General features: G+C 40.4%; 1 protein-coding gene across 8 annotated transcripts; it reads left to right on the forward strand.

Moving 5' to 3' along the window:
* The first annotated feature begins 1,281 nt into the window (after positions 1-1,281).
* On the forward strand, positions 1,282-21,837 carry LOC107763847 (pre-mRNA-splicing factor SPF27 homolog). 8 transcript variants are annotated; one of them, XR_012699443.1, is made up of 8 exons: positions 1,282-1,621; positions 2,388-2,563; positions 4,108-4,191; positions 6,757-6,826; positions 7,927-8,060; positions 8,141-8,196; positions 13,816-13,881; positions 21,729-21,821. XR_012699443.1 is itself a non-coding variant. In XM_075231229.1 (7 exons), the coding sequence occupies exons 1-6, from the start codon at positions 1,388-1,390 to the stop codon at positions 8,193-8,195; spliced, it is 753 nt and encodes a 250-aa protein (XP_075087330.1). In that variant the 5' UTR covers positions 1,282-1,387; the 3' UTR covers position 8,196; positions 21,729-21,837. The 8 variants fall into 8 exon arrangements, 6 of the variants coding, with proteins under 6 accessions (XP_075087330.1, XP_016437839.1, XP_075087331.1 ...); XR_012699444.1 differs by lacking the exon at positions 21,729-21,821 and adding an exon at positions 14,421-14,609; XM_075231229.1 differs by lacking the exon at positions 13,816-13,881 and having other exon boundaries at positions 21,729-21,837.
* Positions 21,838-27,139: the final 5,302 nt, after the last annotated feature.

Raw genomic sequence — 27,139 nt, forward strand, 5'->3', positions numbered from 1 at the left:
AGGGATGATAGATCCAAAATTAGTTGATATAGACGGAGACGACGGAGCTAGAATTATTAACATAAATGCACTATTGAAAAAGTAAAAAGAGAAGTATTAAGTAGAAATTGATATATGATGACTCAATATTTAATTAGGTGCATCACATTCAATCTTTTTTGGAACATGAGTTCAACATATAGTATTAGATCGATATTACGAAATATATACATAAAATATATACTTTGGCGGAAAGATCGTGAATTCACGTGTGTCGTAAATAGAGCCTAAATCTGCGCTTGGATATAGATTATATAAATCTATATCTGTTTCGCTCTACTCTAATTTTACCATGGCATTAATCAGTGGCAAAGCTATACGCAGTAAGAGGATTCAATTGAATCTCTTTTGTCGAGAAGTTATACTACACAAATAGGATAACTTATAAAACTTTTGAATCTCCTCGAGAGATATGTACATGTTCAAATCTCATATGTGACATTTTTATATTTTTCTTACTTCATTTATTTCACCACTTGCATTAATTAACTACCGCAACACTTCTATTATCCGACTTTTGGGACCATCCCTTTTATTCCAAACTCTCATAGGCGGAGTAACCTAGTACTATATATAATGTTGATTTTTTATGGTTTGCGACAAAGACAGGCAACTAGCAGCCTTATTTGAAAATGATTTTAGATAGAGCTTTCCTTGTCTCTTTTTATTTTCTAAAATAATTATTGCTCTATATAGTAATCAACAACAATATATATCTACAGAATTCTTAAATACACTTCCTTTCAATAATGTGGTAAAAACGTGTTTGCTAAGCAATTGACATACCGTAAACTATTTGCTGGCTATATATTCTCACTTTTCCCTCTTGCATTGTTAATCCTTAATTAATTAAACTTGGATATGGGGAAAAAGAGAAAAATCATAATATCTTAATCCCAACCAAAGAAAAAATATATTTCCGTTAACTCAAAGTGCGCGTGATCTCCGTGATATAAAACTTATGAATTTGAACTTCGAAAGGAAAAAGAAAAAAAGAAGGTAGACAACTTTAGCTTTTAGGATTCGTTTTGGTACGAGGAAAAAAGAATATTTAATTAAAATTAAATTTGAGATAGTTTATTTTACGATTGGTTATGATAAAATTATAATTTTATTAACTTTTTAATATGAATGAAAATTTGATCCTCCCAAAAAAAAAAAAAGAAATTGGGGACAAATATTGCCGTAAGATTACGATCGGAAAGACGATACAAAAGGCGCTACGGGGTCGGAGATTTACTCAAGGGTAAAATCGGTAATGACAAAAGGACTTTAAAAGGAGTTACTTGAGCCATCACCATCGTCCCCCTCACTAAGGTCGGTCTCCCTGAGAAGCTAAGAGCAAAAAATGGCGACGATAAACGGCGACGTTTTGATGATAGAGGCGCCGCCGGAATCTCGACCGGCGGTGACTACAACTGCAGAAGTGATTGATGCGTTGCCATATATTGATGACGAGTATGGTGACCCCAAAATGAAAGAAGAAGTAGACCGTTTGGTTGAAGAAGAGATGCGCCGCAGCTCCAAAAAGCCCTCAGATTTTCTCAAAGACCTTCCTCCTCTTCCGAAGTTCAATTTCGAGGTTTAGTTTCTCTCCCCCTTCCGCTTTCGAATAGTTACATGTGTTTCTGCTGTTCAAATTTCAGTAGTTGTGATTTTCTAGGGTTTCTGAATCCATGTATACTTTTGTCCATGCAAACTTGGCGAATAACGGAACACAATGAAAGCAGAAGAGGAGAAAAGAATAATACTGTACAAGTAGCGTGTATACAAAGGCCATTACATGTAACTAATTATTCACTAACTAATATACTAATTAGTTATTAGACAGCTCACATTTGCTCATACAATGTAATTTTTTTTGCCAACTGACGCCATTCCTTCCCAGTTAGGTCTATCTGGTTTTTGTAAATCGGTGTAGGAATAAGTTTGAGATGTAAAGAACCTGTGGTATTAGAGTATCTAATGTATCTTAAAAGAAAATATTAAATTCCACCGGATACCTGCTACCTTCCACCTTTATAAATACCGGGTAACTTTGCCAACCAAGGCTTAGGTAGATAGGAAGAAATCACCTACTTTTTTTTGTCTTCGGTGGGATTCAAAGTTGAGACCTCATGGTTCTCCACTCGCTTCATCGACCACTAGGGAACACCCTTGGGTTGTCTAGATTCTGGAGACTCTAGTTTTGCCTTTCTTTCCCAAAGTCATGGACTTAGCTTACTCCAATTTTACTTTACTTTTTTAAAGAAATAAAAGCTGCTATATGATTTTTACTTGTGAATCATATGGTGACCGCTTGCTGAGGCCATGTTTGTTTTTTGTCTAAATGCTGAATTGGTGTTTAGAATCACCCGATGCTTGCAAGGGAATATGAGCGGGTGAGAGCTGGAAAGCCTCCGGTACAAATTAATACTTCAAGATATGGACTTGAAGTGCCACCTGTGAATAAACGGAATGATGAAACTGCATGGAAGCAAGCACTTCAAAAAGCTCAACGTTTACTGCAGCATCAAGTAATCAGGTAGCACACATGTAATCAGTGAGGAGCTAGATATCCTTCCTGCGGGGGGTAGTTTGCAGGGCCCTTCTTTAGATGTACATTAATAGAACTTCAATTTGTAGCTCTTTTTCTGTCTGGATTGTCTACAACAAAAAAAAAACGTCTTTGTCCAATTTTTTGGTTCAGATTGGTGTGAGTTATGATTACTTGGTATTAGTTATAACAATGATGCATGTATTTATACTTGTATTCATCAGAAGAAAATTTCTGTAAATTAAGTTTTCTGAAGTCTTTAAACTACACGGTCTATTAAACATGATGTCGCAACAATGCATGAGATGATTAGATAATGGACAGTGGTGTGAGAAAACGAAATCACTGCTGGATTTGAAGGAAAGATTTCCAAATTAGATTCTGCTTCAAGAACTAGTTGTGCTTGAAATCTTGTGGCTAATTGAATATGAGGCAGAGGAATCAAAGGAATATATGACATTGGCTTTCCTTTCCTTGTGAGACTTAAATTACTGTGTTTGAATCTGAATAGAACTTCTCTTTTTACTTCTATTAAACCTATATACATTTCACATTTCTTCCGTAGTTTAGAAATTGAAGTGTATAAATAAGATATAAAAAATATAGATTTCTATCTGTTCTCTCTTGGCGTCGGCAATAATCGATTTGAGGGGTTCAGTAGTATATTTTAGTGATTTAATGTGTGTGCTTTCTGGGGGAGATTTGCTCACACAATTTATGGAGAATGCAGTATCTTCTGAAGCAAGAGAGTAGCGATTTGCTGATGATGTTTTCTGATGTAGAATTATCTCGTGTGAAAACATGTTAACCATATGACTGTTAGAACCGAGGAAATGTTATTGTCTGAGATAGTTGCAACCCCAAGGAACCCAGTCTGTAACTTCAAGCGAAAAAATAAAAGAAGGGGGATAGCTTTAATTTTATCTCCCCGCTGCTTATTTTCTTTTGATTATTTTGCTATATATTTGTGTCCATGTTCATTGACCTATCTGCTGGCTAGTGACAATTTCAGTGGCATCAAAACTTTGTATAATATTCAGGTAGTCAAGAAAATTGAAAGGGTCTTTTGGAAAATGGTTTGCTGTCTTTCTTAATCAAAGATAAAGAACAAAAAAAAAAAAAAGACTGCTTGTTAGATTGCTTTTGTGAACTATTAATTGCTGTCGTATGTGGTCATCATCACTCATCCGGATCATATCAAAACAAGAACATATTTTTGTATACAGATTGGCAGTCATATTTTATTGAATTCTTTCATATCAATTTCAATTACCGTGACCATGCAGAACGTGTGTGCAATTAATAGTTAACATTAGTGCACCGGGCTGCCCTTTTATCTTGTTAGATGAAGATGAAGTATGTTTTACTTTATAGCAAATTTTACTTTTGCAGCTGTCATTAGGAATGTTATCATTTAGATGGCAGTGTGTTGAGAATCAAATTATACTATGATGTTGGAATATCCCTATTTTTTTTCAAAATTTCATGGTTGATTATTTCTTCACCCAAAAGCTCATCGTGTTTTATTGTAGGCTAGAAAATTTGGACTTAATGTCAAAGCATGGTCCAGATGTGTGGAAGCTGTACAATCAACGGCTGGAAGCGATTTTTGCCAGGTTATCTTCGTACTCTACCATCATCATGTTTCTAAACTCATATATGGCTTTAACTTAGTTTTAAAGCATCATCCCCCTCTCCGTGCCTTGTATCTTGATAGGATATTCTGTAATCGACATTATGAACTTTGTAAAGTGCAGCGATTTTAAAAGCGGAAAACATAAAAAACAACGAGGTCCACAAGGCTTGAAGTGCAAAGAGAGAAGTGAAGTGCATAATTTACGGAAGATTAAAAATACCAGACATATATGAATTTAGTACTGTAATATACAAATTTCAATTAAAATAACTAATTTCAGCATCCAATGTACAATAATGCTAGTTTTAGTCCAACTCCTCAATGTTGAGATTCAAAGGGTTGACCGCTTCTCGTTGGGACCACTTTGCGTATTATTGTTGGAAGCGCACAATTCTCTGAAGTTGATGGCTTCACCGATCGAGGAAGCAATGACTTATGATGATAGTAATGAGTAAATTGGGTTCAGTCTTGATCCAAACATGCAACACCCTGTCTCCTTGACAACAGAAGCAGGACATAGGAAAGAAAAGAACTTTTTTCATTTAGTAGGGGAAAGAAAAAAAAAAGTTGCATCAAAGAAGGAACAACAACAACAACAACCCAGTAAAATCCCACTAATGGGGTCTGGGGAGGGTAGTGTGTACGCAGACCTTACTCCTACCCCGAAGGAGTAGAGAGGCTGTTTCCGAAAGACCCTCGGCTCAAAAAAATAAAAAGACAAAATGACAAAATGACAAAATGACAAAAAGGAAACAATATTAGTATCACAACAACAGTCATAGGATAAATAGGAACACCATGAAATCCAGAAGAAAGATGCAAAGCAAAGGGAGACAATATTAGTAAATATTAGTATCACCACAACAATCATAAGAAAAATAGGAACACCATGAAATCTAGAAGAAAGATGCAAAGCAAAGGGAGACAATATTAGTAAATATTAGTATCACCACAACAATCATAAGAAAAATAGGAACACCATGAAATCTAGAAGAAAGATGCAAAGCAAAAGCGATAGCTAGTAAATATGACATGTACTGAAAAGCGAAATAGTAAGCCACAACATTGCCAATAGCTATCTTAGACAAAAACCCTACATGGCTAGTCCCACAATGGTACGAAGTAAGGCACGATTCAACTACCTCCTAACCTACAACCCTAATACTCGACCTCCACATCTTCCTATCAAGTGTCATGTCCTCGGAAATCTGGAACCTCGCCATATCCTGCCTGATCACCTCTCCCCAATGCTTCTTAGGTCGCCCTCTACCTCTTCTCGTGCCATCCACAACCAGCTGCTTACACCTCCGTACCGGAGCATCTGGGCTTCTCCTCTGAACATGTCCGAACCATCTAAGCCTCGCTTCCCGCATCTTGTTATCAATGGGAGCCACATGCACCTTCTCCCGGATATCATCATTCCTAATCTTATCTATCCTAGTGTGCCCGCACATCCACCGCAACATCCTCATTTCTGCTACTTTCATCTTCTGGATATGTGAGTTCTTAACGGGCCAACACTCAGCCCCATACATCATGGCCGGTCTAACCACCGCTTTATAAAACTTACCTTTGAGTATCGGTGGCACTCTCTTGTCACACAGGACTCCAGATGCTAACCTCCACTTCATCCATCCTACCCCAATACGGTGTGTGACATCCTCGTCGATCTCCCTCCCCCGGATAACCGAACCAATGTACTTGAAGCTGCCTCTACTCGGGATGACCTGCGAATCAAGCCTCATATCCACGCCCTCTTCCCCTGGCTCAGCGTTGAACTTACACTCCAGGTATTCCGTCTTCGTCCTGCTCAGCTTGAAACCCTTAGACTCAAGAGCCTGTCTCCAAACCTCCAGCCTCTCGTTAACACCGGCTCGCGACTCATCAATCAGAACTATGTCATCGGCGAATAACATGCACCATGGCACATCCCCTTGAATATGGTGTGTTAACGCGTTCATCACCAGGGCGAATAAGAACGGACTGAGCGCAGAACCTTGGTGTAACCCCATTACAACCGGAAAATGCTCAGAGTCTCCTCTACTGTCCTAACCCGAGTCTTAGCCCCATCATACATGTCCTTAATCGCCATAATGTAGGGAACCGACACACCTTTTGCCTCCAGGCATCTCCAGAGAATTTCTCTAGGAACCTTGTCATACGCTTTCTCTAGGTCAATAAACACCATGTGCAGATCCTTCTTCCTCTCTCTGTATAGTTCCACCAACCTTCTAACAAGGTGTATAGCATCAAAGAAGGAACAAAAAGAAAAATAGGTTGGATAAATCTTTGTCGCCCAGGATTTGGCTTCTGTGATATACTTGTTACATAAAAGCTTATGAATCCACCTTTGAGTTTGTAATAATGCCGGACAAGGAGAACAATGAATGTTTCTTATAATCAGTATCAGTGAAGAGATGCCGGAAAAATTACCAGTTCCATACCGTATGCATTTCTTCCTTGCACGGGGAACATGATACCAGATTTTATTCTTGATATCCTGCATCTCTTGTGGGGCTGAACATGGAAACTTATTTTGTTGCAGAATGCAATCACAAGTGGTTGAACTGAATGGAAAGATTGAGACCGTAAACAGGGAAAGGAAATATCATCAGGTAAAAGCAATTTCTGCACTAGTTTACAGCATTGTAATTCACAGAGACATACGTATTCTTGTTGTCGAAATTGGTTTAAACGAATAACTTTGAATTTTATGGAATATTAGAAGTCATCTTTGTGTAAGCCTCATTAAACTCTCACTTTTGGCAAGAGATGGAAACTTTTTCATAAATCATGTACAAATCTCTCTTGCATGTAGAAAGACCATAAAAAAGTATGAACTGTATTTAACCCTTTGGACTTTTTTTTCAGGTACTGAACTATCTTTCTGTTGTTTAAAAAGTGCCTACTTTAACAGCATCCGCGAATCAAATATGGAGGTTCTGTTAGCTTTTTAAAGTATAAAAGGAAGAAATAAAAACTTTAGGCCCTTTTTCTTTTGTTCTCATTTTGGTTACTCCTACTATATAAAATAAGATTCATTAGTCATAGTCCTTTGAAGATTTTGCTTTTTAGCTTTGTTTCTCTAATAAAATATGTTTGAATAAGCATATCTGTTTTTCTCTTTGTATTCTAATTTTTTTGACATTGATCTTATTCCTTTTTCACGATTAACCAATTTTATCTATCATTTCAGTCCTTACCTTATGTATCAGTTAAGTATGAATATCTTGTAAGTACGTTGCTGCAGTGTCTTTTAGCAAGATTTTATTCTTCGAAAGTAAGCCCAAAAAGTGATATTTTTATGTTTAGCCAATCATTCATTACTTTTGCTAAAGAACAATAGTCTATCATTGAATTTTAGTTTATTTATCTTATATTCCTCATCATTGGTAAACTGTTAACTGAGGATACTATGAAATTTTCTAATTAACTCTTGCAAAGGACGAGTTTACTTATAGGAGATATAGTGGTAAATTGAAAATTAACTAATTGCTTTTCCTTAAGCCAATTAGAAATTAGAAATTTTCTAATTGAAGTTGTTCTTAAAAAAAAAAACCATTTTTGTGAGAAGGGTACTCTTTTTTTATGCATATACTTTGTCCAGCTAGTTGAAATCCCCATACATTTATTTATAGTATATAAATTGCTGATTTTCTTTTATCACTGTTCTTGTACTGCTCATGTCTGGTAATCTTTCTTCGCCACTGATCAGCAAAATACTGCATATGAGCTCAATGCTTTGTCCATACAATGGAGAGAGCTTTGTTTGAAGAACATGGAAATCCAATCTGCATGTGTTGAATTGGAAGACCAAATTGAACAGCTGAGGACGGAAGCTAGAGAGAGGTAGTTTTTGTCTTGTGTCTCGTCCATGCTTTTCCCTTTTCAGCAAATTGATATAATCATGCTATCTTCTCTTGCGTCAGGGGCTGGGATTTGGATGCTAATATTGAGAATGGCAAAATCCATGTGGCAGAATAAGGTATTGATTTGCTATCACTCTATTATGCTTTCTTTCTGGTCCATTGAATTGTTGCAGTTATAACAGTATATGTTGGAAAAAATGAAGATATAGAAAGCATATGGATGGGTGAGTAGGGAAAGGAACTGGAAAAATGGAAAAGATAGTGAATCGTTACTCCATCTGCGAGGGACGGATACACAGAATTACAGAAATGAAAGACACAGGAAGAGCAAAAGTTGGGAAGTGACGAGATCTAATTTTGAGTTTCTAGTAGTATCATCTTTTCCATTTAATGCGTCTTAAATTGCTTTTGGAAAATGACAAAAGAAGCCTTCACTTCCCATTTCTTCCTTCTAAGCTATGAGGAGTACCCTGAAATATTATTGAGGAAGACAAAAGTTCTCTATATTGGGTTTCACTGGGTGTTTGCATGTCGAATGTGGGTAGCACCTACATGCCTTTATGCCTTTTCTATTCAATCTCAACAGTGAGAAATGTAACTACTTTTTGTAGAGGGATGGGTCCAAAATTCATGACGATTTTGGCAGTGCAGGATCTTGTTGCTGGACTTGAAGGCGAAGTTGGTTAGAGTTCTTGCTTTAGGTTGAAGTGGTGAGGCTTATTCGTGTTTCTGCTGTAACATCAATTGTAAGCCATAGCTTTTTCTACTTTGTTGGGGAACGATCAGTATAAGAAAGAAAACATCCTAGTTGTGAACATTTTAGATGGACTAAAAAGATGAGAACCAGGAAGGTTGCTCTCCACCAAAAATGAAACAGGTATGTGACAATGAGATGTTTTGTCACCTCACGTGATTCTCATTGTGTAGTGATCAAACCCCCAAATTTCTGAATATGAGCATGAAACCAGAAGAAGCAAATGGACCAGCCCATGATGATCCTAAGATGCGTTTAACTTAGCATGGAAGCTCCTAGAGCGCAAATTGAGTAAGAAAATAATTGGATTACTATATTGAAACTATTTGCGACATAGAAACGGCATTTCTTTCCCAGAAAGAAGTGCCCTCAAAGTTTGAGCTGTGTGGATATAGAGAGAACAACTGTTGACACATGTTCTTGGATATTGGTGTTACTGTCGCGTTGAACTTGATTTTGTTAAAATAATCTAACACACCCTCTACATGATCGCTCAAATCTGAGGAACTGAGTCGTAAGAAACACTTTTAAATATGTAATTCTGTCTGCTGTGTTACATAAATTCCTGTAATTTGAGTAATTATCTATAATGTCCACCAGAACCGTCAGTTCGCGTGAAATGTCGAAGTGGTATTCACAATGAAAATAGAAGTAAAACCACTCCACTTTCCTAAGGTCTCTCCGCTTGAATATTTCTGAGAATGAAGAAATTTAGACTAAAATGCTAGGACATGTAGCTCTAGATACTATCTTCTTGTTAACCACTATTACCCAATTGACTGTACATAATATTTTCAGCTCTACAAAAAACTGGACGGGCGGTAGGATTGGTGGTAGTCTTCTTTCCATGCAGGTTGCATCATTACTACATTTTTGGGAGTGTACCACTATATTTCGGCTAATACAACCCAAAATTAGCAGACTCAGCTAATCCGCCGGATCATAGCAAGTAGAATGGAGAAATTCAAAAATAGCTAGATTTACAAGTGATCATTCAAAAATAGCCACAATTTCAAAAGTAATCGAAATTTAGTCACTTTTCATGTAAAGATAAATTTGAACGAAAACACTGTTCAAAATCCGAAAAATATTCTAGTATATTATACTAGAATTCCAGCATAAGTATACTGGACTTCCAGCATAATATACTGGAGTTCCAGTATAATATACCGGTCCAACATAATATGCTGTAAGTTCATACACAAGTGCACCGATCTCCAGTATATTATGCTAGAACTTCATACACAAGTGCACCGATCTCCAGTATATTATGTTGGGACTTTTCGTGTTGCAACAAAATAGTGGCTGTTTTTCAATGACTTTGCAAACGCTAGCTATTTTTGAATGACCAGTCCGAAAACTGGCTAGCCCGTGCTATTTTTACCAAGTAGAAGTAGTTTGGAAGTTGCAAGAAATTAGTAAATCTACGTTTTCATGGCATGTTATAGTATCTCTTTTGTAAATGGATGTCGTGCGACAAAAAGTTATGCAAATATGTCTCTAGGACACGATGAAGTCAGAAATTATGCTTTTGCAAGGAGAGTATAATTTTGAGCATTTGCGGAGGTCAAAGTGTAACGACCCGGTTGGTCATTTTGAGAGTAATAGTCACGATCCCCTATTTACTGCTTCTCCCATATCTATTTCTGCTATTGTGACTTGTTGGGAGGTTTCGTTTGGGTTTTGGAGTGTTTTGGGACACATAATCCCTAAATGGAGGTTTAAGCCTTAGGATTTGGACCGTAGTCGGAACTGTATGAAGACGACTTCGGAATAAAATTCCTTTGGTTTCGTTAGCCCCGTTAGGTAATTTTGGACTTAGGGGCGTGTCCGGATTATGCTTTGGAGGCCCGTAGCTTATTTAGGCTTGCAATGGCGAAAGCCGATTTTTTTGAAGATTTTGACCGGTAGTGGACTTTTTGATATCGGGGTCGGATTCCGATTTCGGAAGTTGGAGTAGGTCCATAATGTTGAATATGACTTGTGTGCAAAATTTGGGTTCAATCGGGCGTGATTTGGTCGGTTTCGGCATCAGTTGTAGAATGTTGAAGTTTCAAGTTCTTAAGATTTGAATTAAAGGGCTATTCACAATTTTTAGCGTTGTTTGATGTGATTTGAGGGCTCGACTAAGTTCGTATGGTGTTTTAGGATTGGTCAGTATGTTTGGTTAGGGTCCCGGGGCCTCGGGCGTGTTTCAGATGCTCAACGGGTCATTTTTGGACTTAAGGAGTTGGCAGGTTTTGCTGGTGTTCTGCAGCTGGTTTCCTTCATCGCGATCGCGTGAGAAGGCTCGTGATCGCGTAGAGTAATTGGGAGACCAACTGGTTTATCTTTTCGCATTCGCCAAGAACGATACGCGATAGCGTGGGCTAGTATAACATACTGTACTATGTGGAACCAAAAGATCATCGTGTAAGTTGCAGGAAATTAGTAAATCTACGTTTCATGGCATGTTATAGTATCTCTTTTGTAAATGGATGTCGTGCGACAAAAAGTTATGCAAATATGTCTCTAGGACACGATGAAGTCAGAAATTATGCTTTTGCAAGGAGAGTATAATTTTGAGCATTTGCGGAGGTTAAAGTGTAACGACCCAGTCGGTCGTTTTGAGAGTAATAGTCACGATCCCCTATTTACTGCTTCTCCCATATCTATTTCTGCTATTGTGACTTGCTGGAAGGTTTCGTTTGGGTTTTGGAGTGTTTTGGGACACATAGTCCCTAAATGGAGGTTTAAGCCTTAGGATTTGGACAGTAGTCGGAACTGTATGAAGACGACTCCGGAATGAAATTCCGTTGGTTCCGTTAGCTCCGTTAGGTGATTTTGAACTTAAGGGCGTGTCCGGATTATGTTTTGGAGGTCCATAGCTTATTTAGGCTTGCAATGGCGAAAGTCGATTTTTTTGAAGATTTTGACCGGTAGTGGACTTTTTGATATCGGGGTCGGATTCCGATTTCGGAAGTTGGAGTAGGTCCATAATGTTGAATATGACTTGTGTGCAAAATTTGGGGTCAATCGGGCGTGGTTTGGTCGATTTCGGCATCGGTTGTAGAATGTTAAAGTTTCAAGTTCTTATGATTTGAATTGGAGGGTGATTCACGATTTTTAGCGTTGTTTGATGTGATTTGAGGGCTCTACTAAGTTCGTATGGTTTTTTAGGATTGGTCGGTATGTTTAGTTGGGGTCCCGGGGGCCTCGGGCGTATTTCAGATGCTCAACGGGTCATTTTTGGACTTAAGGAATTGGCAGGTTTTGCTGGTGTTCTACAGCTGATTTCCTTCATCGCGATCGCGTGAGAAGGCTCGCGATCGCCTAGAGTAATTGGGAGACCAGCTGGGTTATCTCTTCGCATTCGCCAAGAACGGTATGCGATCGCGTAGGTTCGTCAGGTTATGCATCGCGAACGCGTGGGCTAGGCCGCGTTCGTGAAAAAGAAATAAGGCAACAGTAGAATTGGGTGTTGTTCTTCGCGATCGCGTGAGGTAAGTCTGAGGAGCTATTTTATCGCGTTCGCGTGGAGAGTTACGTGTTCGCGTAGAGTAAAATAATGGGGCAGCGAAGTTGTTCTTCGCGATCGCGGGGGTGTTTCCGCGATCGCGATTAAGGTAAATATCTGGGCAGAATTAAGTTCAAAATCGAGGGTGTTTGGTTCATAACTCAAAATTTGATTGAGAGCTCGATAGAAGGCGAAATTTGGAGAGATTTTCGGAGGAAGTTTTTGGGTAATGATTCCTAACTCCTTTACTAATCTATGGTTGATTTCATCATTTAATTTCGGATTTTGGGGTTGAAATTGGGAAAATTTAGAAGAACTTCTTCAACAAAGATTTCGAGTTTTAAAAGGGGATTTGTGATCGGATTTGAGTAATTTTTATATGGTTAGACTCGTGAGTGAATGGTTGTTCGTATTTTGTAACTTTTAGAACGATTCCGAGATGTGGGCCCACGGCGATTTTTGAGTTAATATCGGAATTTTTGTTAAAGTGTTGATTTCATTAATTAGATGAGTCTATTGCGGTTGTATTTATGATATGTAATTACTTTTGGCTAGATTTGGGCCATTCGGTGTCGGATATTCGTTGAAAAGGCATTGTTACCGATTGATTGAGCTTGGTTCGAGGTAAGTGGCTTGCCTAATTTTGTGTGGGGGAAATTCCCTTAAGATTTGGAACTATTGTGATATGTGAGCGCCGTGTACGTGAGGTGACGAGTACGTACACTAGCTAGTTGTGGAAAATCCCAATTTTCTTACTGAGCAGCAATCTGTTTTCCTTTTATTTTGAGGTATACCATTTTAATGAGTATTAATCTATTTTCATTCTTAATTGAGTTATTCCAATATGTGTAGCTATCCTGTTTAGTCTAATACAGCATGTCTACGTGTCTTAACTGCTTATGTGAACTCTATGCAGCATGCTTAGTGAATTTCCTGCTTCCTTAACATGTACTTAGGTTGAAATGTAGAATTTCGTGCCGTAACTATTAAATTCTATTGTTTAGTTGCATATTTACTTTGGGACTACGGAATGGTATTCCAGGAGATCCCCCTGTACTTCATATTTACTTTAGGACTACGGAACGGTATTCCGGGAGATCCCCCGGTACTGCATATTTACTTTGGGACTACGGAACGATATTCCGGGAGATCCCCCCTGTCTTGCATATTTACTTTGGGATTACAGAACGGTATTCTGGGAGATCCCCCTGCACATTTATGTTTGGGACTACGAGACGGTATCTCGGGAGATCCCCTGTTGTTGTTGTTTTAGTGTACTGAGCTGTTGACTTGCTCTGATTTCATTCTTTGTTAAATTTCAGTACTTATTTTACTGCAATATTTCATTCTGTCTTAGTTTACTTTATATATACCAGTAGGGCCCTGAGCTGATCTCGTCACTACTCGACCGAGGTTAGGCTAGGCACTTACTGGGTACCGTTGTGGTGTACTCATGCTACTCTTATGCACATATTTTGTGTGCAGATCCAGGTAATTCTTATCAGCCCCGCTACTAGCTGAGAGCGCTTGTTGCTATACGGACACTTCAAGGTATATCTGTCTCGTCCGCAGACCTCGGAGTCCCCCTCTATTCCCTCCTATGTCATTTACCTTCCTTACTTCTGTTATTAGACTCTGGTGTATAGAGATACTAGTTTCCTTCTGTAGCCTGTGACTTATGATATTTCGGGTTTTGGGATTTCTGTGTATATTTGAATAGTTGGTTATTGCACATGTTAGGAGACATGGTACCCAGTTATGTTGTTACTGCTTCAGTTAGTTGTTAAATTTATGTTTTTATTTTATTATTCCGCAAAATATTAGGCTTACCTAGTCGTAGAGACTAGGTGCCGTCACGACGTCATACGGAGGGAAAATTGGGTCGTGACAGTTGGTATCAGAGCCCTAGGTTCATTGGTGTCATGAGTCACAAGCAAGTTTAGTAGAGTCTCGCGGATCGGTACAGAGACGTCTGTATTTATCTTCGGGAGGCTATGGAACTGTTAGGAAAAATATCACTTCTTTGATTCCTTGTCGTGCGAAATTGTTGACTTCGAAATTCTAAACTTCTGTATTCTATCCTCTCACAGATGGTGAGGACACGTACATGCGGATCTGATGACCAGGAACCCGCTCCCCCTGCTAGAGCCGGTAGAGGCCGGGACCGGGACCGAGACCGGGGTAGAGGCCGAGGACGTCCACGTGGTGCAGCCAGGGCACCCGCACGAGCTGCTACAGAGGAGCCCCTAGTAGCTCCAACTGGAGGGCAGACACCTGAGGTACGTGTTTCTGCACCAGCTCTCTAGGAGACTCTAGCCCAGTTTCTAAGCATGTTCAGCACTTTAGCTCAGGCTGGTTTGATTCCACTTGGTCCTGCCACATCTCAGGCCTGGGGAGGAGCACAGACTCCCGTCGCTGGTACTCCAGAGCAGCGGGTTCAGGTCGACCAGGTTCCAGAGATTATACCAATGCAGCCGGTAGCTCTAACTCAGCCCGAGGCTAGGGCAACAACTTCTGAGGTGGAGCAGCTCAGACTTGAGAGGTACAAGAAGTGCCACCCACCTACCTTCAGCGGATTGGCTACAGATGATGCTCAGGGTTTTCTGGAGGAATATCATCGTATTCTCCGTACTATGGGCATAGCGGAGACAAGCGGGGTTTCTTTTACTACATTCCAGCTTAGAGGAGTAGCCTATCAGTGGTGGCATGCTTATGAGTTGAGTAGTCCGGCTGAGGCAGCTTCACTTACATGGACTCAGTTCTCGGACATGTTTTTGAGAGAGTATGTCCCTTAGAGCCTCAGAGACTTATGGCGCGCGGAGTTTGAGAAGCTGCGCCAGAGTGCTATGACGGTGTCAGAGTATGCAGTCCGTTTCAGTTATTTGACCCAACATGCACCGGCCTTGGTTGCCATAGTTTGAGAGAGGGTTCAGCGGTTTATTGAGGGACTCCACCCTAGCATCTGGATTAGTATGGCCAGGGAGTTGGAGATGGATATTTCTTATCAGCAGGTTGTGAGTATTGTTAGGAGATTGGAGGGCATGCTTGCCCGGGATAGAAAGGAGAGAGATACCAAGAGGTCTCGAGAGACTGGTTATTATTCTGGAGCTCGTGCCCCAGCAGCTCGCCACGGTAGGGGTCATATGAGCCGCCCCGTTCATTCAGCTCTTCCAGCCGCCAACGGTGTTCCATCTCCTTCTAGGCCCCAAGAGCCTTATTATGCATCGCTAGTATCTAGTGTGCCTCATGCACGGGGTGTTCCTAGCGGCCAGTCCAGCAGACCTGGCCCGAGCCAACCAAAGCAGCCATGCCCTCCCAGAGCTTGTTTTGAGGAAGGGTGCACCTCCACAGACCTTTCAGCCACAGCATGCTCCACCGGGTCCTCAGGATATGATTACAGCACCAGCTGCCACCTCACCTGCTCAGCCAGCCCGATGTGGAGGTCGGGGAGGTAGAGGTCGCCCTAGAGAGGGAGGCAGGCTAGATATTATGCCCTTCCTGCTTGTACAGAGGCAGTTGCTTTTGATTCTATCATTACATGTATTGTTCCAGTCTGTCATAGAGATGCGTCGGTATTATTTGACCCAGGCTCTACATTTTCTTATGTGTCCTCTAATTTTGCCCCATATTTGGGCGTATCACGGGATTCTTTGAGTTCCCATGTTTATGTGTCTACTCATGTGGGAGATTCTCTTGTTGTGGACCGCGTGTATCGGTCGTCTTTGATTGCTCTTAGTAGTTTTGAGACCAGAGCCGATTTATTATTGCTCAGCATGGTGGACTTTGATATTATTTTGGGCATGGACTAGTTGTCGCCCCATTATGCTATTCTTGATTTTCATGCTAAAACTGTGACGCTGGCTATGCTAGGTTTACCGCGATTAGAGTGGAGAGGTACCTTAGAGTATACTCCCAACATAGTTATTTCATTTCTTAAAGCTCAACGAATGGTTGAGAAGGGGTGTGACGCGTATCTAGCTTATGTGAGAGATGTCAGTATTGATACCCCTACAGTTGAGTCAGTCCCAACAGTGAGGGACTTTCCAGATGTATTTCCAGCTGATCTTCTGGGCATGCCGCCCGACAGAGATATTGATTTTGTCATTGATTTGTTGCCAGGCACTCAGCCCATCTCTATTCCTCCATATCATATGGCTCCTCCTGAATTAAAGGAGCTGAAGGAGCAGTTACAGGAGTTGCTTGATAAGGGCTTCATTCGGCCCAGTGTGTCATCTTGGGGTGTTCCTGTCTTATTTGTGAAGAAGAAGGATAGTTCTATGCGGATGTGTATTGATTACCGCCAGTTGAACAAAGTCACAGTGAAGAACATGTATCCATTGCCTCGTATTGATGACTTATTTGATCAGTTACAGTGTGGCAGAGTGTTTTCCAAGATTGACTTACGTTCAGGATATCATCAGTTGAAGATTCGGGAGCCAAATATCCTGAAGACTGCTTTCAGGACCAGATATGGTCACTATGAGTTTCTTGTTATGTCTTTTGGGCTGACCAATGCCCCAACAACTTTTATGCACTTGATGCACAGTGTGTTCCGACCTTATCTTGACTCATTCATCATTGTGTTTATTGACGACATTCTGGTGTACTCCCGGACTTGGGAAGATCATGAGCAACACCTGAGGACTACGCTTTAGACCTTGAGAGAAAAGAAGTTATATGCAAAAAATTTAAAGTGTGAGTTTTGGCTAGACTTAGTGGCATTCTTGGGTCATATAGTATCGAGTGATGGGATCCAGGTGGATCCGAAGAAGATTGAAGCAGTGCAGAGTTGGCCCAGACCGTCCTCAGCTACGGAGATTCGGAGTTTTCTTGGTTTGGCGGGATATTACCGTCGGTTCGTTGAGGGATTCTCATCTTCTACAACACCTATGACCAGGCTGATCCAGAAGGGTGCTCCGTTCAGGTGGATAGAGGAATGTGAGGAGAGATTTCAGAAGTTCAAGACAGCTTTGACTACATCCCTAGTATTGGTATTGCCTACAGGTTCGGGGTCTTATACTATATATTATGATGCATCGCGGATTGGTCTTAGCGCGGTGTTGATGCAGGACGATAGGGTGATTGCCTACTCGTCCAGATAGCTGAAGGTGCATGAAAAGAACTATCCGGTCCATGACCTTGAGTTAGCAACTATTGTTCATGCCTTGAAGATTTGGCGGCATTATTTGTACAGTGTTCCTTGTGAGATTTACACCGATCATCGGAGTTTGCAGCATCTGTTTAAGCAAAAAGATCTTAACTTGCTTCAGCGGAGGTGGTTGGAGCTACTTAAGGATTATGATATCACCATTTTGTACCACCCTAGGAAGGCCAATGTGGTGGCCGATGCTTTGAGTCGCCAGGCAGAGAGTTTGGGGAGTTTAGCATATCTACCAGCAGCAGAGAGGCCCGTGCATTGGATGTTCATGCCTTAGCCAGCCAGTTTGTGAGATTGGATATTTCTGAGCCGAGTTGAGTATTGGCTTGTGTGGTCTCTCGGTCTTCCCTTTATGATCGTATCAGGGAGCATTAGTATGATGACCCCCATCTGCTTGTCCTTAAGGACACGGTCCAGCACGGTGATGTTAAGGAGGTCACTATTAGAGATGATGGTGCATTGAGAATGCAGGGCAGGCTATGTGTGCCCAATGTAGATGGTTTGCGTGAGTTGATTCTTCAGGAGGCTCACAGCTCGCGATACTCCATTCATCCGGGTGCCGCAAAGATGTATCAGGACTTGAGGCAACATTATTAGTGGAGGAGGATGAAGAAAGACATAGTAGAGTATGTGGCTAGATGTCTAAATTGCCAACATGTGAACTATGAGCATCGACGACCGAGTGGGTTGCTTCAGAAGATAGAGATTCCGGAGTGAAAATGGGAGAAGATCACTATGGACTTTGTTGTTGGTCTCCCACAGACTCAGCGGAAGTTTGATGCAGTTTGGGTGATTGTGGACAGGCTGACCAAGTCAGCTCATTTCATTCCTATGATGACTACCTATTCTTCCGAGCAGCTAGCTCGAATTTATATTCGCGAGATTGTCAAGCTTCATGGCGTACCGGTATCTATCATCTCTGACCGAGGTACGTAGCTTACATCACAGTTCTGGAGGGCTGTACAGCAAGAGTTGGGTACTCGGGTTGAGTTGAGCACAACATTCCACTCTCAGACGGACGGACAGTCCGAGCGCACTATTCAGATATTGAAGGATATGCTCCGCGCTTGTGTGGTAGATTTTGGGGGTGCTTGGGACCAGTTTTTGCCACTTGCAGAGTTTGCCTACAACAACAGTTATCAATCCAGCATTCAGATGGAACCGAATGAGGCTCTGTATGGTAGGCGGTGTCGGTCCCCAGTGGGATGGTTTGAGCCGGGCGAGGCTAGATTATTGTACAGACTTGGTTCAGGATGCCTTGGAGAAGGGTAAGGTGATTCAGGATAGACTTCGCATAGCCCAGTCCAGACAGAAGAGTTATGCGCATCGGAAAGTCCGCGATGTTGCATTCATGATTGGAGAGCGGGTCTTGCTCCGGGTTTCGCCTATGAAGGGCGTTATGAGGTTCAAAAGGAGGGGCAAGCTGAGCCCAAGGTTTATTGGTCCCTTTGAGGTGTTGCGGTGAGTAGAGGAAGTTGCTTACGAGCTTGCCTTACCTCCCAGCCTAGCAGGAGTTCATCCGGTATTTCACGTTTCTATGCTTCGACAGTATCATGGTTATCCGGCTCATGTATTGGATTTCAGCTCAGTCCAATTGGACAAGGATCTATCTTATGTTGAGGAGCCAGTGGCTATTTTAGACAGGCAGGTCGGAAAGCTAAGGTCAAAGAACATTGCTTCTGTGAAGGTTCAATGGAGGGGACAGCCGGTCGAGGAGGCGACTTGGGAGACCGAGCAGGATATGCGCAGCCGTTATCCACATCTTTTCACCACTTCAGGTATGTCTCTATGCTCGTTCGAGGACGCACGATTTTTTTAAGAGAGGGAATATGTAACGACCCGGCCGGTCGTTTTGAGAGTAAAAGCCCTGATCCCCTATTTACTGCTTCTCCCATATCTATTTCTGCTATTATGACTTGTCGGGAGGTTTCGTTTTGGGTTTTGGAGTGTTTTGGGACACATAGTCCCTAAATGGAGGTTTAAGCCTTAGGATTTGGACCGTAGTCGAAAATGTGTGAAGACGACTCCAGAATGGAATTCTGTCAGTTCCGTTAACTCCGTTAGGTGATTTTGGACTTAGGGGCGTGTCCAGATTGTGTTTGGAGGTCCATAGCTTATTTAGGCTTGAAATGGCGAACGTCAATTTTTTGAAGATTTTAACCGGTATTAGACTTTTTAATATCGGAGTCGGATTTCGATTTCGGAAGTTGGAGTAGGTCCGTAATGTTGAATATGACTTGTGTGTAAAATTTGGGGTCAATCGGGCGTGGTTTGGTCGGTTTCGGCATCGGTTGTAGAATGTTAAAGTTTCAAGTTCTTAAGATTTGAATTGGAGGGTGATTCGCGATTTTTAGAGTTGTTTGATGTGATTTGAGGGCTCGACTAAGTTCGTATGGTATTTTAGGATTGGTTGGTATATTTGGTTGGGGTCCCGTGGGCCTCAGGCGTGTTTCGGATGCTCAATGGGTCATTTTTGGATTTAAGGAGTTGGCAGTTTTTGCTGGTGTTCTGCAGCTGGTTTCCTTCTAGAGTAATTGGGAGACCAGATGGGTTATCTCTTCGCATTCTCCAAGAATGGGACGCGATCGTGTAGGTTCGTCAGTTTATGCATCGCGTACGCATGGGATAGGCCGCATTCGCAAAGAAGAAATAAGGCAGTAGTGGAATTGGGTGTTGTTCTTCGCGATCGCGTGAGGTTAGTCGCGATCGCGTAAGTCTGAGGAGCTATTTCATCGCGTTTGCGTGGAGAGTTACACGTTCGCGTAGAGTAAAATAATGGGCCAACGAAGTTGTTCTTCGCGATCGCGAGGGTGTTTCCGCGATCGCGATTAAGGAAAAATATCTAGGCAGAATTAAAGTTCAAAATCGAGGGTTTTTGGTTCATAACTCAAAATTTGATTGAGAGCTCGGTAGAAGGCGAAATTTAGAGAGATGTTCGGAGGAAGTTTTTGGGTAATGATTCCTAACTCCTTTATGGTTATATTCCACTAATCTATTGTTGGTTTCATCATTTAATTTCGGATTTTGAGGTTGAAATTGGGAAAATTTGGAAGAACTTGTTCAACAAAGATTTTGAGTTTTAAAAGGGGATTTGTGGTCGGATTTGAGTAATTTTTATATGGTTAAACTCGTGAGTGAATGAGTGTTCGTATTTTGTGACTTTTACCTGATTCTGAGACGTGGGCCCCACAGACGATTTTTGAGTTAATTTCGGAATATTTGTTAAAATGTTGATTTCATTAATTAGATGAGTCTATTATGGTTGTATTTATAATATGTAATTGCTTTTGGCTAGATTTGGGCCATTCAGAGTCGGATATTCGTGGAAAAGGCACTGTTACCGATTGATTGAGCTTGGTTCGAGATAAGTTGCTTGCCTAACTTTGTGTGGGGGAAATTCCCTTAAGATTTAGAACTATTTTGATATGTGAGTGCCGTGTACGTGAGGTGACGAGTACGTACACGGGCTAGTTGTGGAAAAATCCGATTTTCTTACTGAGCAGCAACCTGTTTTCCTTTTATTTTGAGTTATACCATTTTAATGAGTATTAATCTATTTTCATTCTTAATTGAGTTATTCCAATATGTGTAGCTATCCTGTTTAGTCTAATACAACATGTCTACGTGTCTTAATTGCTTATGTGAACTCTGTGCAGCATGCTTAGTGAATTTACTTGACTTTCCTTAACTGGTACTTAGGCTGAACTGTAAAATTTCGTGCCGTAACTATTGAATTCTATTGTTTAGCTGCATATTTACTTTGGGACTACGGAACGGTATTCCGGGAGATCCCCCTGTACTGCATATTTACTTTGGGACTACGGAACCGTATTCCGGGAGATCCGTATTCCGGAAGATCCCCTTGTACTGCATATTTACTTTAGGACTACGGAACGGTATTCCGGGAGATCTCCCTGTCTTGCATATTTATTTTGGGACTACGGAACGGTATTCTAGGAGATCCCTCTGCAAATTTACGTTTGAGACTACGAGACGGTATCTCGGGAGATCCCCTGTTGTTGTTTCAGTGTACTGAGCTGTTGACTTGCTATGATTTCATTCTTTGTTAAATTTCAGTACTTATTTTACTGCAATATTTCATTCTGTCTTAGTTTACTTTATATATACCAGTAGGGCCCTGACCTGATCTCGTCACTACTCGACCGAGGTTAGGCTAGGCACTTACTGGGTACCGTTGTGGTGTACTCATGCTACTCTTCTGCACATATTTTGTGTGCAGATCCAGGTACTTCTTATCAGCTCCGCTACTAGCTGAGAGTGCTTGTTGCTGTACGGAGATTTCAAGGTATATCTGTCGCGTGCGCAGACCTCGGAGTCCCCCTCTATTCCCTCCTATGTCATTTACCTTCCTTACTTATGTTATTAGACTCTGGTGTATAGAGATACTAATTTCCTTCTGTAGCTTGTGACTTATGATGTTCCGGGTTTTGGAATTTCTTTGTATTTTTGAATAGTTGGTTATTGCACATGCCAGGCGGCATGGTACCCAATTATGTTGTTACTGCTACAGTTAGTTGTTAAATTTATGTTTTTATTTCATTATTTCGCAAAATGTTAGGCTTACCTAGTCGTAAAAACTAGGTAATGTCACGACGTCACACGGATGGAAAATTTGGATCGTGATACAAAGTATCTATCCTTCAAAAAAAAAAAAGAAATTCTGCAGTTCTTCTCGAGTATAACAATAACATGTTTTAAGAGGATAAAGAAAAAATGACTTGCATTTTCTTTCTGTTTCGGTGGCTAGCTTTATTATAAGTCGAGCCTTGACTATTCATACCACGCATAGGTGATTAGTTTCGTTTTTTACTATTAAATATATATATTCTGGTTGCCCGAACTTAAAATCGATTCATTAGAGCAAATATATGAAAACAATTTAAATTAGATAAGCATGCTAACTGTGTTTGAAAATGAGGCAGCTTAAGTACGAGTGCTTAACCAAAATAGCCTCTTAAATTTGGGGATAATCTTAGTTCGGTCCTTATTATAATTAGTAATTTGAGCACGTGTGATCAATTTGCTAAACCTGAGCATATTTGTTCAACTGACAAAAGTCGAAACAGTACCGACAAGTGTTGTGGTGGAGTGGTAATTACTCCATCATCCTTAACCAAAGGTTTTAGGTTCGAGTCCCTGGGTATGGAGTCGCCTTTGTTAGGGAGCGCTTTACCCCCCAATGTGGGACTTCCTGGCGCGAATCCGGGTGTTCGATATCCATATTTGGACAAATGTGGGACTTTCTGGGTGTAGAGTCACCTTTGTTAGGGAGCGCTTTACCCCCAATGTGGGACTTCCTGTCGCGAATCCGAATTTAGTCAGGTCCTAATATGGGTATCGAACACCGGTTGGAAAACCCAAAAAAAAAAACCGGAATAGTAGGGGCAACAGTGCCCTAACTCACTCCCTTGTAATTACTGGGTTAATTTCACTGATGGTCATTGAACTATCTTTCAATTTCACTAAAGTCATTCTACTATTTTTTGTCACTTAAAATTAACTAAACTTTATCATTGTCACTTAAAAGTCATTTTGCCTCAAATCTCTACCATAAATATGATATGGCATTAAATTTTATGATAAAAATTCAAAAATAAATGCCACATAAGCTAATATGGGTCATACCCATTCTAGATCTATGTATCATTTAATGTGATTTGATCCATACTCCAAATGAGTTTCGATAAAAAAGAATATTAATTCCACATTAGTTTAAAATGATTATCTTATACTACAAAATTTTGCCTTTCCTGTCACAACACATTCATAATTATTCTATACTAAAATAATCTATGCTAGAAAATTCTTATCTTATTTGTATGCCACATCCGAGTTATTTTAAAATAGCTTTAATAGAGTTATAAAATGACTCAGATGAGGCATACAAACAAAATAAGAATTTTTTAGCATAGATTATTTTAGTATAAATAATTATGAATGTGCATTATATAACAGAAAAGGCAAAACTTTGTAGTATAGGATAATCATTTTAAACTAATATGAAACTTAATATATTTTTTTTTATCGAAACCATTTTGGATTATGGGTCAAATCACATTAAAGGATAAATGGATCTAAAATGAATATGACTCATATTAGCTTATTTGGCATTTATTTTTGAATTTTTATCATAAAATTTAATGCCATATCATATTTATGATAGAGGTTTGAGGCAAAATAACTTTTAAGTGACAATGATAAAGTTTAGTTACTTTTAAGTGACAAAAAATAGTTAAATGACTTTAGTGAAATTGAGAGATAGTTCAATGACCATATTGAGACCAATGTGGGACTTCCTGGGTGTAGAGTCGTCTTTGTTAGGGAGCGCTTTATCCCCAATGTGAGACTTTCTATCGCGAATCCGGATTTAGTCGGATCCTAATATGAATATCGAACACCGGTTGGAAAACCCCCCCCCCAAAAAAAAAAAAACCGGAACAGTAGGGGCAACAGTGCCCTAACTCACTCCCTTGTAATTACTCCCCTAATTTTTGAGTTCCTTGATGTCTCCTTTTTCCGAGATTAGACTTTTGGCTCAAACTTTAAAAAATAAGTGTATATAATTTTTTTTACAAGCGGTTTAACATTTTAAAAAGTGAATAAACAAGTAAATCACTATATTGACATTATATGAAAAGAACTCAATTCAAGTAGTATATTATTACAACTTCCCTTGGTGAGTTTTTAATTCAATTGGTCTTGTTACTCCTTATTTGGTAGGAGTTCGGCGGTTCAAGCCAATGAACCCCTTTGTTACAACAACAACAATAATATACTCGGTCTTATTCCACACCGTTGGATCTGGGGAGGGTAGTGTATACGCAGACTCCTACATTGTGAGGATAGAGAGGCTTTTTCCAATAGACCCTCGACTCAGGAAAGCATAAGCACCACATTAATAAAAATATAGACAAGAAGGGATAGTACCAAAAAGCCATATAAAAGCAGAATTAAAAAAATAAAATATTAAGGTAATCAACAATGAAAGAAAATAACGGTTAGTCATAAAAATCTACTGCCCACAGAAAGCAAGACTGCGTGTCAATACTACTGTTATTAACACTCTAGACTACCTACTCTACTACCCTAATCCTTGACCTTCATACTTTCCTATCAAAGGTCATGTCCTCGGTCAGCTGAAACTGCGCCATGTCTTGCCTAATCACCTCTCCCTACCTCTTCTTTGTCCTACATCTACCTCTCCGTAGGCCCTCAAATGTCAATCTCTCACACCTCCTCACCGGGGCTTTTGTGCTACTCCTTCTCACATGACCAAACCACCTAAGCCGCACTTCCCGCATCTTGTCCTCAATAGGGGCCACACCCACCTTGTCACGAATAACCTCATTTCTGATCCTATCTAACCTGGTGTGCCCGCACATCCATCTCAACATCCTCATCTCTGCTACCTTCATATTCTGGACATGAGCGATCTTGACTGGCCAACACTCAGCCCCATACAATATCGTTGGTCTGACCACCACTCTGTAGAACTTACCCTTAAGTTTTGGTGGCATCTTCTTGGCACACAAAATACCGAAAGCGAGTCTCCATTTCATTCATCCCACCCTAATACGATGTGTGATATTTTTATCAATTTTTTCATCCCCCTGAATACTTACAGGGATGACCTGCGAGTCCACCCTCACCTCCCCTTCCCCCCCTTGAGTCTCGCCACTGAACTTACACTCCAAATATTCTGTCTTGGTCCTTCTCAACTTAAAACCTTTAGATTCCAAAGTCTGCCTCCATACCTCTAATTGCGTGTTCACACCGTCTCGCATCTCGTCAATTAATACAATATCTTCTGCAAATAGCATGCATCACGACACCTCCCATTGGATGTGGCGTGTGAGTACAACCATCACTAGAGCAAACAAAAAAGGGCTGAGTGCTGACCCCTGATGCAATCCCAATATAACCGGAAAATGGTCCGAGTCCTCACCCACCTTCCTCATTTGGGTCTTTACTCCATCATACATGTCCTTAATCAACCTAACATAGGCAACAAGTACATCTCTAGCCTCCAAACATCTTTACAAAACCTCTCTTGGAACTTTATCGTACGCCTTTTCTAAGTCGATGAACATCATATGCAAGTCCTTCTTTCTCTCCCTAAACTACTCCATCAATCTCCTAACATGGTGGATGGCTTCTGTAGTCGAACGCCACGGCATAAACCCAAACTGGTTCTAGAAAATAGACACCCTCTTCCTCACCCTTAGCTCTACCACTCTCTCCTAGACTTTCATAGTATGGCTAAGCAGCTTGATACCCCGATAGTTATTGCAATTTTGGGTATCACCCTTTGCTCCACCCCCACTCTTCGGGCATCTTTTTCGTTCTAAAAATGACATTAAATAACCTAGTGAGCCACTCCAAGCCTGCCTTGCCCGCACTCATCCGGCCCAGTCGCTTTGCCCCTACTCATCTTACACATAGTCCCCTTAACTTCATCAACTCTAATCTGCCTATAATACCGAAAGTCACAACGACTCCCGGAGAGTTTCAAATCACCCAGAACAATGCTTCTGGTCCCCTCCTCGTTCAAGAGACTATGAAAATAGGTCTGCCATCTCCAACGGATAAGCCCCTCATCTAACAAAACTCTACCTTATTCGTCCTTGATGCACTTCACTTGGTCCAAGTCACACGCCTTTATTTCTAGCGCCTTGGCTAACCTGAACAACCTCTTATCCCCACTCCGGCCCTCGAGTTTCTCATACAAACGACTAAAAGCTGCAGTCTTGGTTGCCGTAACTGCAAGCTTTGCCTCTTTTTTAGCCAACTTATAATGCTCCCTATTCGCCCTATTCTCCTCCTCGTATACACTTTCCACTAGTTACAAGTAGTGTAAATTTTTTTGTTGCTGCACAATACTTTTGTTTTGCTTATTATCTATATATACATATCTTGTAAAACTAGTCGACAAAGGGATGTCTCGTGATACCGTTTCGTGTAATGGTAAATTCGCCCCTTTAAATATATATTGCTTGAAACCCACTTTTAAATTTTGAATCTGTAACTAGCTTCAGCTTCATTACAACACAGATGAAAGAAGGAAGCAAATGCCGGGATCATTTGTCCATATTATGATATAGTATTTAATTAAGAATACTTCCACGAGCGCTGCTTGGGTTTCCTTTTGCTGCATACCCATCAATATTCAATTTATAATCATAACAGTTGGGCTTAATTTTCCCGCCGAACTACATCAATTTGTATACTTTGTTGAAAAACTTTTCCACATGCATTATCGCAAATTTCTAATCAAGAGCAGTTCAATATAAGATGGAAATAATGAACTCGACGATAAGTTCATCATATATAGCCAACTAAGCAAAGCTATGGAAGAAAGAAGAAAACCAGTGTGCCATTAATGCACAACTTGTCGAGTAATTAAGAGAGAGATCCAACTCAAAGCTTGAGAGCTTCACCCTAACGCTACTTTTTAAATTTCTTGATTTTTTTTCTCCTCTATATATTCCTTTTTCCAGATATCTGTAGTCATTTACGCCATAATTAGAATCATCTTAATTTATTAGTTGTAGAAGCAATTTCTGTTTCATACATTTCCTTTATGCCATGAAGATTAGTAAAATATGTCATGCTGAAACTAGCACAAAAAAG

Source organism: Nicotiana tabacum, chromosome 15, assembly GCF_000715075.1.
Source record: "Nicotiana tabacum cultivar K326 chromosome 15, ASM71507v2, whole genome shotgun sequence".
NCBI classification, from domain to species: domain Eukaryota; kingdom Viridiplantae; phylum Streptophyta; class Magnoliopsida; order Solanales; family Solanaceae; genus Nicotiana; species Nicotiana tabacum.